The sequence below is a fragment of the Aulonocara stuartgranti genome (genome assembly GCF_965226115.1).
Source record: "Aulonocara stuartgranti genome assembly, chromosome: 1".
Classification (NCBI taxonomy): domain Eukaryota; kingdom Metazoa; phylum Chordata; class Actinopteri; order Cichliformes; family Cichlidae; genus Aulonocara; species Aulonocara stuartgranti.
This window is the reverse complement of record NC_138939.1, coordinates 7,835,924-7,852,216: the sequence shown is the minus strand read 5'-3', so window position 1 is coordinate 7,852,216 and position 16,293 is coordinate 7,835,924. Positions and strand designations below refer to the sequence as shown.

At 38.0% G+C, this 16,293-nt stretch overlaps 1 protein-coding gene across 1 annotated transcript; it reads right to left on the bottom strand.

Moving 5' to 3' along the window:
* Positions 1-4,049: 4,049 nt before the first annotated feature.
* LOC309700981 (synaptotagmin-5) lies at positions 4,050-15,938 on the bottom strand. Its single transcript, XM_082524921.1, has 5 exons — positions 15,570-15,938; positions 13,003-14,003; positions 7,640-7,811; positions 4,993-5,159; positions 4,050-4,907 (listed from the first exon to the last, which is right to left on the bottom strand). The coding sequence occupies exons 1-5, from the start codon at positions 15,589-15,591 to the stop codon at positions 4,758-4,760; spliced, it is 1,512 nt and encodes a 503-aa protein (XP_082381047.1). The 5' UTR covers positions 15,592-15,938; the 3' UTR covers positions 4,050-4,757.
* Between the last annotated feature and the right edge of the window lie 355 nt (positions 15,939-16,293).

The following is a 16,293-nucleotide window of genomic DNA, read 5'->3' as shown; positions in this document are numbered from 1 at the left end:
TATATTGTGTCTAAGTAAACCCACACAAAACATCAATGATGCTTTTACCTGCACACAAATTAATAAAACTTTGCACTATGTTCTGTTTCAGAGAGGAATTATTAATAATATCTACTCAGAGGTCATTCAGAGTGTTGAACAGAAAGGTAGACATGTGGACACACTGTGGATCAATACAGCATATTAATGGAGGGTTGTTTAGGGACTATGAGTGAGGGACAGCAGCTCACTGCTCTCTGCGCTGGTGTGAGAACACAGAGTCCAGGTCAGTAACAGTACAGGTAGCTTATTTTAGACCACTAATTTCTTACAGTAGAGAAGGTACAGCATTTGCCTTTGTGGTTCACTGTGTAGCAAAATCGCACGCACGCACGCGCGCACACACACACACACACACAATGTAAGGCAAGAGAAATTTAGAACCACTTTCACATAAGAAACTCTTCATTGGTTATTAGTTGTTTACTGTTACAATACGATACTTTATTAAGGGTCAATTCTGTTGTACCAAGATATGAAAAACTAGCTGAATCAATTAATGATAAATCAAGACAGTGTATACCTAATGCTGGTCCCAATAAACTCTTTGCCAAATTAGTTTTTGCACCACCTGTCACAAATTATTCAATCAAGGTTTTCTGTAAATACACTCCCTGCTTCCTTTATCCATTAAATTTCTTTTTAACTCTTTGTCATTTACCATTTATTGTGTTTTCTGTGATCATTTTCTTTAACTTTCATCTGGTTATTAGTACATTTTGTTTTAGTGTATTTTTGGTTTTTACTTTTTTGTACTGCGATTTTGCCTGCCCTTTATTTGCATTGCTTCCCATCTGTCTACCTAATAGTAAATAATTTGATTTATTATTACTAATATAAAACTGATGTGTCACAAAAAGATGAGACCTCTTTCTAACTTCAGCTCATCTGTTAAGTCATAGGTAGCCAGGTTGTTACAAAGATTAATAGATATAAATGTTTCTATTTGCTTAGAAATGAGTGTCTGATCATATCAGAATAATGTAATCAGGTTTGCGTTGAAAACAGGAAGATAATACATTTTACGATTATTATTTGGACTTATCTCTTTCACTTACACATCTTAATGGTTTCAAAGTAATAAATGTTCTGTCTCTCAGCAACAGATTCAGGGAACCTGAGTGGCAGAGTTGCTGCAGGCCCACACAGAGAGAACTGCGAACAGATCAGCAAAATCTCATTTATTTAGTCTCCCTCAGGAGAGTGGGCAGATCAGAGGAATGGAGAAAGAGAAGCATGTCTGTATCAAATGCTTTACAGCCCCACACCAGCAGGTTTCATTTGTGTCCTTTTCACTAAAAAGGTTTATGTGCTTTCATGTTCAAATGATTTATTCCCATTACAGCACCACAGAAACACTTCGGGGGGGAAAAAACATCCAAAGTCAAGTAAAGTTAACATATGTTGGAATACAGAGGATACTAATAATCCACTAGTAGATTTAAATTATTTACCAGTTACATTTAGTATGCATATATTAAGTTATATCAAAAGCTAAAAAAAGGCTCTAAAACCATGCTTACCTGAAAATAAATATACTGAATAAATCAAGCAAATTAAGGTTTTACATGGGACCACGTATATGTAATATAATCTGAGGTTTCAAACATATCTACAGCATTTTCATGCCCCACTTCATGGATCAGGTGCAGAATACAAAGCCTGACCTGATATGATAAGTATAACTGGGTGCAAGAATGTGTTTTCCAGCCAACTGGCCTTAAAGTTTCCGATGTCATGATATTGCAAGTCACAAACACTTGAGACATAACTCTGTGTGCTGGTGTGTGATAGCAGTCACATTCAGTTGGTGATCTGATATGACATAAGATCACCCCAGGAGCTAGATTGCATCACCATTAGATTGCACATCCTATGGATATTTATAACTCGTTGGGTGGACGTCACAATGCTGGCAACAAGAAACAGTGACTGGAAGATTTTGTCATGAAGTTTACATTTACCACATTTCTGTCAACACCACATAATTTGAATGCAACCAGGTTTAGTCCAGGGGGCAGGTTTCAATCTACTAACTACCATTTAGTGACTGTCTCTATGGAGTTTTAGTTGGAAAAATGACACACAATTATTATTATTATTATTATTATTATTATTATTATTATTATTATTATTATTATTTTACATTTCTTTTATTGAGCACAGAACCTTGAGCTGTGAAGTGAAAAAGAAACGTTTCCATTTTCCCATAAAGTCATAATAATGGCTGAGGGCATTAGTCAGTTATTCACCATTTTTCACTGGAGCTGCTCCAGTATTTATTTCAGGGATGTCATACAGCTGTTCAGCGTCACAGTAAATGTATCAACCTATTTTCTTCCACTTATTTAATTCAGGGCTGTGAGGCTGTAAATTGTACATTTCAATGTGATTAATGCAATTACCAGTTTCAAAAGACCTCTTTAAGCGACATCTCTCAGCAGCTACTGAATGGATTATCGTGAAATGTTGAGCAAGCGTTCGTGTTTCTCAGGTAATTACCTGAGAAACACGAACGAGATACTGTAGCTTAATTAAGCTACAGTATCTGGACTAGCATCAACACACAGCCACAAAGACATGTGACATCATCTGTGAAGAAACAAATTAGCCAGAGAATCTACAATAGTATCTACAATACTATCTGAACTGTGTTATCATCTCTTCAGGTCATGCATTTGCCTTTGTTGATGACACCTAGCAATAACAGCAACAGGCTTTGTCCGTTAATTGCCTAGCAACAGCTCTAACTGACCTCAAACTCAACAGTGCACCTATCCCGATCCCCAGCAAGCAGACTAGCAAGTTTGAAGTGGATCAGATGACTAGTTGTTCAAAAAGAAATAGAAAACGTCAGCTCCACTTCATGGACAGAACTAATGGATCGATCAAGCTAAATACAAAATACAAAATAACTTCATGTTTTAAATTTTCTTCTTTTGGCTGCTCCCTTTAGGGGTCTCCAGAGCTGATCATCTGCCTCCATCTCATCCTTCTCTGTCACACCATGTCCTCTGTTACTCCATTCATGAATCATCTCTGTGGTCTTAATCTTATCCTCCTGCCTGATTGTAATATATTCACAATTCATCTTCTGCACATGCCATCCTTCTGTCACAAACCACCCCTGACACTCCATCCTCTCCATCCTGCTCTTTCTTATTCACCTCTCTTGTGCACTGTCCATTGCTTTGGCTGGTTGACCCCAGGTATTTAAATGCAGCCACCTTCACTACTTCTACTCCTTGCAACATCATAGTTTTACAGACACGCCCTCAGTCACACACGTCTCCTGACTGGAAATAGTGACTGAAAAACTAAAATCATGAGGAAAGTGTATGCTGAGATCAAAAAGGGCAGACACCGAGGGCCAGCAGAAAAACTTTTTCAGCTACAACAGTCACCCCCTGGTGGCCATTAATAAAAATCAGGTAGAAGAATTGTTGTGTGGCATTGTAAGCATTTACATTCCAACAGTAAAAGCATCTTCACTAAAACGTAAACATTACAACTCAAAGCCAACATGAAACAACAAGCCTTGTACTGTGACAGTAGCAAAATCCTCACGGACATTGGTAATGAGCTAGCATGCACAACGAAACACCTGACATTGTCATAGCTGAATGAAAGTTAGTCACTGTTAATTTTATTATTTAGACCAGTGCGTTTGTAATATGTTTCTGTATGATCATACCATCAAGAAACAGTTTTATTTATCAATAAGAATTTATTATACTTTGGAAAAAAATCCTTTATTGATTTTTGTTTTTTTTAATCCTCTGAAAACATACAGTACACAGCTCAGACATAAGACAAGTCACCGTAGGCATTCCCATGGATAATATACTACACATACAAACACACAATTCCTAAATAAAATTTTATAATTAAAGAATCATTTTTATATATGAGAATGCTCCCAAATGATGTTAATAACTATACATCTTTATATATATATATATATATATATATATATATATATATATATATATATTCTAGTATCTTTTAATATGAAATTCTTATCAAAAACAGAAGTGGTTTCCTTAGTTTTGTTATTTGCTCCCTAATTTTTTACTTATCTAATCATAAGTACTGTAGGTAATCTTGTGTATTTTAGATAATGGTTAGTAACAAAAACATCAAAACAGCTGCTATGGACGGATGCTGCACAATAACAGTAAGTCATGCTGCTACAGTAAGACAGAATGGAAAACAGGGGTCTGAAAAATGTGCAGGTTTTATAATAATTTGCTCTTCATTAATGTTAAATATGCATATACATAATACATAATATGAAAATACAATGTATAGCTGAATTAAAATCAAAATGTCCCCTCATTTGTAATTCTAGTGGCTATAAAGAAAACTAAATATGTTTCCCCTTTTTTTTTTTACTCAAAACAAAAAACGGAATAAAGGTTAAGAAGTCACAATGGAAAGAATCACAATAAATGCATGGTTTAAAAATATTATTGATACAGAGAAAACAGCTTCACAGCTGTGCTTAAAATATATGTAATGATTTGGATGCAGATGAGGTGTTCTTTTTTTTTTTTTACTTGTATAAGTCTGTCAATGTACATAGAAAATCATGAAGAGTTATTATTTAATAATTGTTTTTTGATAATTGGCAGAAATTGTGATCATAGCTATTGAAATCATCCTCACTAGTCAGCAAAGGGCGTCCCACGCTGTGTCAGTCATTCACACTCTCACTCTTACAGCGCATCTGACTGGATGGTATGCCAGCGAGTAGTTTCTATTTGCCCCCGACTGCAAATTTCCCTCCAGTGTTTCTGTCCCTCCTCTGAAGCATCAGTGCCAATCAGCACCCGACCCAGAATGCTGCTCTTAGTGTAGAGGCGCCCCTGTAGATAAATCAAGAAAATGAAGATGCGACAGAGATCTCAGAATAATACGATACTGGTTGGTGACTTTTGTAGAACTTCCTACCTGCATGACGATGAATTCAAGCACCAGTGGTAGCTGATTTATGTCACCGGGAGGCAGGTCAAACAGGAATGGTGCGTTCCAGATGGGGTTTGGACCACTGGCCCCTTTAGTCTCCTTAGTACCAATTACCTTCCCATCCTGACGCAAGTTAATGACAACATAGTGGTCTGTTGGAATAAAATTACATCCTTAGTTATGATTATAATCAGATTGAATCAGTTTATTAAATTACATTTCCTTTCTAGAAAGGTCAACAAATAAAAAGGAGCAGCAAACATCAGTTACAGGAACATTTTCAGTTGGTGCTAACAAACCAAAGCAACCTCTCTGCAGGGCTGTGTTGCTAGATTCACATAAAATGATTTGCAACAGTTTATTTATATCCTTAAAATTCCCTCTGCTCTCCTCTCTTCTCTAACTGTTGCATATCTGCATGATCACTTATAAATACATAATCTCAATAATCCAGTCAAGCATACTAATTCGATTTACTAAAACTAAAAGCAATGTGCAATCGTGCATCTGCAAAGCCCATTATTCATATATTTGACACGGGTAATTTGATGTTAAAGCTCACGAGAAACACATAACTGACTTTATGCTTCAAAGTGTCAGTTTAGGTTGTTGTTTTTACTTTGACACAATTTCCTACTTCCTCCTCTGCTCTTCAGCGAGGCTTTAAATCGGATGGCACAGACGGGGGGAAATGACACCAGGGCGATTTGTTCCTAATCTGATTATATAACAAACCAATCAGAGATCTGGTCTGTCTGACCATAGATGGGCAAACAGGAGACAGAACAATAGATCTGTATACTTACAATGTGCTAATGGGAAATTTAACCCTTCTCCTTTACTTGGAGGAGATCATGGTTTACTTCAATACACCACAGAGCAACCAGGCATTACATTTTATTAGTATTTTTTCTGGACTATTAAAACATGTTTAAAAAAATGTTATGATTATTATAAGGGTTCACTATCTTTTTGGTTTGTAAATTTGGATTGTCCTGGGTTATATCATTTTGAAAATGAGGTGGGCAGTAAAAACATAGACTAAGGCTTCAAAAGTTTACAGTACATGTGAATCAAAGAGTCCATCGAAATCCCAAGGCACAGTGAAAGTGAAGTGGGATCCCTGGTCCCCATGCTCAAAGTGCTTCACCAGCTTGTCTCACCAACACCACTGGGCAAGAGTGAAGCCAGAGGAAACTGGTTGTGGTCCTTGGGTCCAAATTGGTCCTCTGATGTATTAAATTCGATTCAATTTTATTTATATAATGCCAAATCACAACAACAGTTGCCTCAAGGGGCTTTGATCTGGGCATAGGGACGGAAGACTAATCAGATCATAACCAGCCAGGCAGTAGAGTGTGTGTGACTTGTATATTAAAAAATACTAACATTTACTTTTTACTGCTCAGTGCAGAGAAAACTATATGCAATTTTTTAAAATGCAAAATGTATGAAAGGGTTAATAATCCACACTTAACATATAAGAAAATGTTCATAACACACTTGTGAGCTAGCTTTGTTGAGGGTGGGTAGAGTTGTCTTTTTTCCTTCTTTCCTCTACCAGCTGACACAGATCAAAAGGCAGAGTACGCTCTAGACAGGTTATCAGTCCATCACAGACATAACACAAGAAACAGACAACCACACACTCTCACATCCACACCTTAGGCAAATTTATGAGCAGTAATGTCATTATAATTATAATCTTGAGCAGTGACCAATTAACCTAACAAGCATATCCCTGGACTGTGGCAGAAAACCCAGTCAGGAACGAAGAAACATTGCAGTGCATTCCAGTGCACCACTCTGCCACCTTATTACTAAAACAACATTAATATTACACTATCTAAATATTACAGAAGCCTTCAGTATTGTGATATTCACATCGAACCACTGATTTTTTAAAAACAAAAAACAAGCAGAGCAGGACGAGCAGGACAAAACGTTTGTTGCTTTTGGTAATCTTTAGGATTAAACAGATTTAATTTGGGTTCAGCGTTTTGGGAGGAATTTCTCAAAGGTAATACCAAATGCCTACAGAGTAAAAAACATAAAATGCACAAAGTCAGAGGCTTTGATAAAGTAAAAAATCAAAGTCAAAATGTAGTTGGGTTAGTTAGTCAGTTTGGGACACTTTAGTGTGAAATTAAAGATGACACAGGTATCTGGCAGAAAACCAGTACTTCACATCCAGAGATAATAATCCATTAACTTATCAAATAAAGTGCTACTGTTATTTGATGGCACCTGTCAATGACATCAATTAACTGTGAGCTGAGTTATCACGAGTTTCCCACCAATAGTCAGTGTCTGTGTCTTTTAATTATGGTTTTGATTAAAATTGGGCTTTAAGGAAGGCACTGGCAAAAATAGTCTATTTTGTAATTTAGGTATGATGCTTCCTCCCACAGCCCAAAGACATGTAATTAGTGGTGTTAGTTTTAAATGGACATTCTAAATTGCCCATAGGTGTGAGTGTCAGAGTGAATGGTTTTTACTGTCTCTCTGTGTTAGTCCTGCGACATTCGGGCAAACTGTCTTGGGTATATCCTGCCCCTCGCTCTATGGTAGCTGGGATAGGCTTTAGCCAGCAGAATGGATGAATGGATAAAGGTATGAGTGTAGTCTTCACCTGGAGCTCCTGGGATCCTTGTGAGCTTGGCCAGATTCTCAGCCTTTCGAACCATCACCTTGATGCGCTGGGCTAGTGTCTGGTACTGCAGCAGGATGAACAGTTGCCCCAAAGCCCGTGGCACACACACAGAGCTCTTCCTGCGGCCCAGCGTTTCCTGAGAACTCACACTCTAAGGGTAGAAAGGACGGAAAGACGAAGAGATAGAAATGTGAGGCTTAGGAAGAAGGGGAAAAGTTGTCTTTCACTCAGCAGATGTTTGCTTCATCTGTTTGGGGAACTGTGGATAAAAACCAAGGGAAAGAGGTGATTCAAGCAGTAAAACCAGAAGTACTCATGAATATGCTTCTATAGTGCTATCACTGAGTGAGTCGATCAAAGCAGTAAGGCTCAGATCTGTGAAAATCAATGTTTTAGTTCTCAATCAATGGGGTTTGCTGTGAATCATTGCCTGTTAATATAAAGGAACAGGTCAGAAATTTAAATCTGAATAAGTTTCTGCAAAACATCATACGACATCTTGGGTTCACCTGCCAGAGGAACTCATCAGGTTAAATCTGATACAAATTTTAATCTGACTTCATGTCAGCTTTCATTAGCTTTCATTGGTTGGTGAGTCACATTCTGCTGTCAAGCTGCTGTGTTAGCCCGTCAGCGACTTGCTGATGCTGGGTAGCAGAGTGTGAAGTCAATTTCATTCAACAAGTGAGTTTTGGTTCACTGCCTCTGACTGTCACTAACACTGTCACTCAGTAGCACTGCCTTGTGGGTAGGTTTATCCTTCTTTTTCTGATTTTCTGTCAAACATGTACTGCAGTTAGATCCATAAATTTTTGGACGATGACACAGTTTTGCCTCTCAATGGATCTAACAATTATTTTTTTCTGTTTAGGAATTACAAACATTTTTACACATAGTAACCCGTTTTCAGAGCATAAAAAAATTGAACAATTGACTGAAAAGCAGTTTCAGGGTGCAGTGAGGCATGTCCCCACATTATTGGCAAAATAAGCCGAAAAAAGATCTGGGGTTGATTCTAAGCTTCTAGTGCATTTACAGTAGCAGCTGTTATTTGAATATAAGGTTTCAAAGAAATATAAGTGCAAGTGAGGGCCATCAAATAAACAACCTGGTGGATTTTTTAAAAATAAGGAATGCACCGGTCATCTGAGCAACACCAAAGGGCATGAAAGACCACAAAAGTCAACTAAAATTTAGTTGACTTTGAAGTTGGGGTTCTTTTCCTGAAATGCATCTTATTTCTCTTTCACTACAAGGAAAAAGGCTTGATGCTACCACCTTTTAACCCCTCCTGGATTATGGTTATATAATTTATATGACTGCCTCTGCTCATTCTCTCCATCTTTTAGACTTTTGGACTGTTGACTGGTCCTCATTCCCCATTTGCAGGAAGGTTCATTGGTTTAATTTTATCTATAAATCTATTTGCATACTCGCCTCTTATTTATCAGATTACATGTTACATAAACATTTTAGTCATAGTCTACAGTCTCAAGAATTCATTACATTCAGTGTTCCATCAGTTTGTGCAGAACTTGGAAAGAACACTTTCTCCTTTTCTGCCTCGTCATCATTGGATACATTGCAGAAGTACTTGCAGCTCTCTCAATTGATTTCACTTATAGACTTTGAAATTAAAAATGAATTCCCAGTTCCTAGTGAAAGCTTCATCCTGTTCTAAATGTTTTAGATCAGTTCTACTCTTGCGCTATGTGATATCTTTAGAATAGAATATAATTAATATGGTCATTACAGCTCTGGCTGTAAACGTAGTAGTCCCACCCAACTGCTGTTGGCTTTTAAGAAGAGGGTCACCTTATAGGAATCAGTCCCAGTCGGAGATAGAGAAGGATTATTTTGAACTGTGAATTATGCAAAGCTACTATAGCAGAGTCCAAAAATTGAAAAAAAAAAAAACTGCAGAAGATCATAACACAGTTTCATGACACAATTGGTCTTTTCAAAAAGCATTGGTCATTTTATACTCTGTTTAAAGACAGCTTACTAAATGTTCAACAAATGTTCATCATTAGTTTGAAGCCATTGGGCTTGTGTAGGCCGTCCCTTCAGGAAGCCTACACAAACATTTTTATCAGACTTTTTGGAGAAAGAAAATCCTTGAAGTGTAAAATAGAACAGAGGTCTCACAACTCAGGATTACAATATGTGATTTACATTGTTAATGCAAATATGAGATTGTTTGGGAGTCAGTTCCATAATCAAGTTTTGCAACTATATCATTGTATAAAAATATTAAATTTTCTCTGTAATTAAAAAAAATCCCAAAGCAAATTCTTTTCCACCCACAGATTATATTTTACATGAAAACATCGCGTTATGTAATTTTCTGGCTGTTATTTTTGCAAACAGACTATGAAAGTCTCTTCTTAATTGTAAATCATCTCGAGTTATATAACAAACAGATTCTATGAATCATCCAATAATTTCCAAAAAACAGATGCCTAAAGAGACTCTGAAATATTTTCCTCCAACCTAATTTCTGTGTATAAGTAGGAACAATTGACTGCACATTGATACTCTGTAAGCAACAACTTATATTAGCTTCCCATTACATCAGATAAATTCAGGTTTATTTATACCATAGAGCGGGACATCACACAAAAGTTGCCTCAAGGCACTTTATACAGTAAGGTAAAGTGTTCTTTCACCCACAGGTGTAGTGCTCGCTCACTCGACCGGCCCTCCAAGCTTAGTGACACACTTGGGAACATCAGGTAGTGCTTATAAGAAAGGAAAAAAAATCGATGTTTTACACCAGTTCAACACTATTAACCTTAAACCTATAAAGTAAAAAGGTCACTTTAAATTTGTGAGAGTTTGTACTTTTAACCTTCTTTCTGTAACATGAATGCTTTTTGCCCCCCAGTAGCTGAAAGGTTATTTGCTATGTAACAAGAAGTTGCATTACATTAAAGGAAAAGTAATAAGTTAATTGTAACAGCTGACTGATGCAGTGATACAATATAATACGATACTTAGATTATTTTTGTAGACTTTCTGCATCCTGGTGGGAAATATTATGTGAAACTCCAACTCTGCAGCTTTCTGCTACTAATGCCAGCTAAGCAAGCAAAACGGTTCTCTGGTTTGTTTATTTGTTTTTTGTTTGTTTTTCAGAAAGGCTTCCCTAATGTTATTTATTTTTCCCTTCCTATACTCTCCTATACTGGAGAAAGTGGAAATTTGCCAGGAACGCTACAGGACTGTGATTTAAAGTGAAAACAAAGAGTGCATTTACATGAAACAAATCAAAGTTTGCAGATCATCCTGATCACTCCACTTTTGCTTGAACATATCAGCCCCTCATTCCCATAAAATGTCAAAATAACTAAGGCAATGCAGATGAATGATTAGCAATATTTCAGCTGATCCCATTACACTGATAAAGAAAACTGGCCCTTTACTATCTATGCAGAAGATTTCTACAGCTTCCAATGCACAGTTGATATATACATGAACAAGAATACACAAGAACTATTCAGATTGCTGAGCAGCTGTGTTTTTTCTAAGTAAACTCCCGCTTTGTATGCACACACCTTTGTGCCAGGCAGTTGCTGTTACTAAGAAAGAGGAAGGTAAAGGTGTGTTTATGTGGAGAGTTTGAATCAGGTATAAAGGTGAGAGACTGAGGTGGGTATACCCAGCTGATTGTCACTTTACTGTAAAAAGCAAGTTGGCACACCCCAAGAGAATCCAGCACGTCTCAGTGTGACCTGAAAAACTAGGCTCAACTCCCTTCAAAAGCTTGTTATTAATGTCTCCTGGCAGAGTATCAGCAGAGCCGCAGAGGCCACAGCGTGGGCACACTGCCCATTTGCTGCACTCTACTTGTTTGCTCTGCAGTGGCGAACAACAGCGTCACCATGACTAACAACAGTGGAAAAACAGGCTAATGGGAGAGCTGATTAGATGCTACATTCCTTCATGGGAAAACCATGATACGTGTTATTTATGACTGAAGTGTAGTTTTCCCTTTCTATTAAATCAAATGAAAATGGAGACTGAAATTATACTATCAAGTCAATGAAACCAGGAGAACAAAAGTAAATTTATTTGATTGAAATTTTGACTGAGTTAGGGCAGACACGGTACTTTTAATTTAGCTACACAAGCAGCATATGTGAGGAACCAACTGTTCTGCAGACTTTGATGTGTCATATCATGTATAATGCTGCTTTTTTTCACTGAAAACAAACGTTCACTCAGGGCTGCTACAATATCTGACTTTCATCACACATATATATTGTAATAATAGCATTTTCACAAGATTTACAGAAAATTAATCACTAAAAATGCATTTACACTTGAACTGTAAAAACGGCAACTAAATGAACCGAGGAAATCTAAAATAGAATCACTTGCAGGAAGCAATAAGAGAGATTTTATAACTACCCCCTCTAAAATACCATCACTGATCATGTGTACAGTTGTAGTCATGTATCTAAACAGTTGGCATTGGTTTGTTAACTGCCCTAGATTTTGGTGGTTACCAAAATGCCAATCTGGGTAAGTACTCAAGGACTCCCCACCCAGATGTCCACCTTTAGCAGGCAGCACTGTCCATTTCCTGCTTGATTATAATTTGCAAAATCTACATTAAATTGCATTTAATATGACTGGAGAGCAATAGAACCCATATACTCATTAGGAAATTGTTGCATCTTAGTTTGAGTGAGCAGTCCAGTCATTTTGTCTGTTTTCCCTTTGATTTCTGTTAAACTAACGATCTGGTGGCTGTAGCTTCATACTTTCTAAGCAAACACAGGTGGCGAAGAGACAGTTTCAGATGTAACTCTTTACTTTGTGCTCTTTATTTCTATTGAAGTTCTAAAGTCCTGCATGTCTCCAAAAGTTGATTCTGTTCATCTGGCCGTAGCGTTTTTTAGTGGGAGAAACATTTCGTCACTCATACAAGTGACTTCTTCAGTCTCAGCTGACTGCAGGTTTCCCCAATCTTATAAACAATACATTTGCATAATGACATTTGCATAATGACTGAAACCAGCCCACTGAAGGAAAAAAGTCCTGAATGCTGTTAGGAGATATTTAAAAAATAATAATTTTCATTTGTTTGGTATTGTTACCAGATAAAGCATTACCACATACTCTCTATGGTATTTCACTATGCTCCCTGGTACTGTGCATTTATTTTAGGTCTCTTTTAATCTCAAGTTCAAGTGTTTAAAGTCACTTTCTACAAGCATAAGGGTCAGAGAAGCTTTTATGGACAATCTGTTGTGTTTTGGAACTTGCATTGCCCCTTTTTTAATTGTAATACCTATGCCAAATAAATTTCATGATCAAATCATCTCACCATATACCTTTTTCAGCTTGCTCTTAGTTGGGCAGAGCTGCCTGGTGTAGGTGGTGGCAATGTCAGGCTCCCAGTCCAACTTCTCACAAGGCAACTCCACTATCCCCAGTGCAGCCTCTCTTAGACCAGAGAAGTCCCTACTGTAGACAGCCAGTTTCAAGGTACAGGTCCGCAGCTCTTCCACAGAGCTCACCTGCAGTGCAAAGCTCTGGTTGTGGAGCTCTGGGCTGAGGCTGCGCCGTCGTGAGGATATCTGCTGTGGGGAAGGGCAAAGTGGAGGAAGGCTTGCCCTAACAAACACCCCACTGCGCCTTCGACTGACCCCCAAGAGACCTAGGATGTTGACCACCAGGGTGCCACAAGCAGAAGAGAAGACCACGGAGAAGTGAAGGAGTGGAGCTGGTTTGGGAGGGGAGAGAGAGTTAGAGCCATACTGTGATGGACAAGGCTCTCCCTCCTCCACAGGAGGTCTGACGGCGCTTGCAGTCAGACAACTGCTCTCACTGTAAATAAAATTTTCACCAGTCACAGTGCAGCGCCGGCCGATTGCTCGACGGGATTTAGGCACAAAACTCAACCTGGTGAGAGAAGGCAAAGAGGCTCGGCCATGTCTTGGAGGTTTATTAGGTGAACAGGGAACTGCAGGAGTGCTGAGGCGCCGCAGTGGAAAAGAAGATCTAGGAGATTTTACCAGGTCAGCTGACCTGGTAGGGCTGGAGTCAAAGGGCAGAGCAGTGAGGTCATCTTCAGAGGGAGAAGAGCTGCTCTTAGAGAAAGAAAATTCAAACACATCCCCATCCAATTCTTCATATTGCTGTTTCACAATTTGCGTACAGGGAGAAGGAGTCAGTGTCACAGTCACACACTCTGCAGGATGAGGAGACAAAAAAACTGCTTCTTTGTCCTCCAATGAGGCTTTCTTCCTTTTGCGATAGCAAAGGATGCAGCCAAGAACTAGGCAATAGCAGAATACAGCTAGACCCACAGCCAGCAGGATCTGCAAGTGAACTAGAAAAAAGGTATAAATATAAAACATTAATATTATGTCGTAAAAATGCAAAAACTAGAAAGGAACAGGAAATCAAAGCACACAGGTATAGATACAGGTATTTGAAATGTGAAGCAAATGATTTTGTTTGACTGAAGGCTCAGAAAATTGAAGGCATATTCATTACAAACAAAGTTACTGCAAAACATCTTGTTGTGGCTGCATTCTGGAGGAATTGTCATCATGATAACGGTATAATTTATATTGTTGTAGTTGCATTTTTGATCCAAAAGATACTGCACTGCTGTAAGATCAATTATTTCTGTTTTTATTTATCTTAGAAGCATCCATGTTTAAAAAATAAAACAGGTTATTGCATACTTTAACATCACCTTTCGTTTGCATCAAGTTATTATGATGAGCTAAAAGTCCACTTTGGTGTTTTAAACACCTTTAAAACATGAAAGAATATCAAAACAACCACAGACTGAAGCTGTTAAAACAGAGCCCTGATGCTGATTTAATGTCAGATAATGGGATAATGTATTGAGATGACTCATGCATCAAACACACTCGTGGACAGCGCAGTAAGCATGATTATTGTGAGGTAAACAACCAACAATGCCAACAGTAAACCATTACTTGTGTTTTTGAAAGTATTAAGAGTAGGTCCACCACAGTTTTGCTATGAAGAGGTATATGGTCTTACCCCCAAAAGGAGTGTCTCCCTCACATCTATAAAATTGCTTATCACAGGAGACTTAGAGAGTCAACGCACTCTGCACCCTTTAACGCCACAATTATTACTTACCACAATTATTCACTTATTACATTAAGATGGGATCACAATCAAAGCAGATCAATTTCAGCCCTGTCAAAGTCCAGGAGCAGGGAGCTCCTCACTCTGCCTCAGTCATGACAGTACAGAGTGGGTGGATGCAGCAGTGATGTTGAAAATTAAAGGCTGATGGGATTGCTCTAAGATATGAGTCAGCCTGACCAGCCAGTGGACATTATTGCCAACCAATTGATGTGATGGTGAAACCTGAGTAGAGATAAATCAGCATTTAATGCAGATTTCTTTTTTTCTTGTTTTTAATCCTGAAGGACGTGTGTGCATTTTGACATGGTATGCATCATAGCTAATCCTACACTAAACATTTTTAAATGGCATGCAAATAACTGAATTAAGATCACTGTACTCCCTAGGTTGTTTTTTTATTGTTATTTATTTATTTATCCATTTGTTTTATCTTCTTCATACCAAATTATCTAAAACAACTGTAACCAGGATACGTTCCCACTCTGTTTTTGCAGTTCATGTATCAGTGCAAAAACAAACTGATTTTTAAAGCTGTTTCTATTTTCCTCTCGGTTATTTTTCGTGTTTGAAATCTTTTTAACAGCCATAAGTGGAAAAAACAAACAAACAAGCAATCAAATTTAAAAAAAAAACGATGTTATGCTCTGATATGTTTCCCTGTCTGAAGAATAGACCATCGGGACTAAGGTACAAATTAAAGCAAACACAGACTGTTCATTGACAAAATTAGTAAAATCTAAAAAAGACACCGAACATTTCCTACCTGCCAGCATGTACTGCGACATGTTCCCACGCCGTTTGGTTTGTGTGTGGAGTCACTGTGAGCACCGTTTATGAGAGTGGTTCATCACCAGTGCGCAGGAACCTGAAGCCTTCCAGCCAATAGATTCATCGGCTAACTGGGCTTTTATTTCAGTTGCACTGACCGTGCATTGAAGGCATAAAAAGGTGCTGCCTCCTTACTACAGTTCAGCCAACCGACGTTACTGTTCACTTTACAAATTTATGAAGCACAGCAGCTAGGTTTATGCTAGATGTCCTGCAACTGTAACCAAATTAAAAGTAAAACAAATGCTCAGGCAGAATATCATATTAAAATTCATGCATGCCTATCAATAAGTCAGATACGGCGTGCTATTGATTACATCAATCTCCAAGTAATGATCTTCCGTGACAATAGTAAGGGACTGTTTGAAAATTACTGTAAGCTGAAGTCGAAGAAAAAGAGAATGTGCTAAACTAGTGAATGTGAATGTGATTTACTGAAATCAGGTATTTGACCATATGCTTTTTTGCAAGCCTTAAAAAGCTTAAACGGCTAAATCTTAACGGCTTCAATTTTTTATGTTATAAACCAAGCACCCCAATGACATTGCACTCTGATTGGAGCTCTCTCCACCTGCAGAACACACGCGCGCGCGCGCGCACACACACACACACACACACACACACACACAAAACTGTTCAAGAACAAAACACCTAAGATA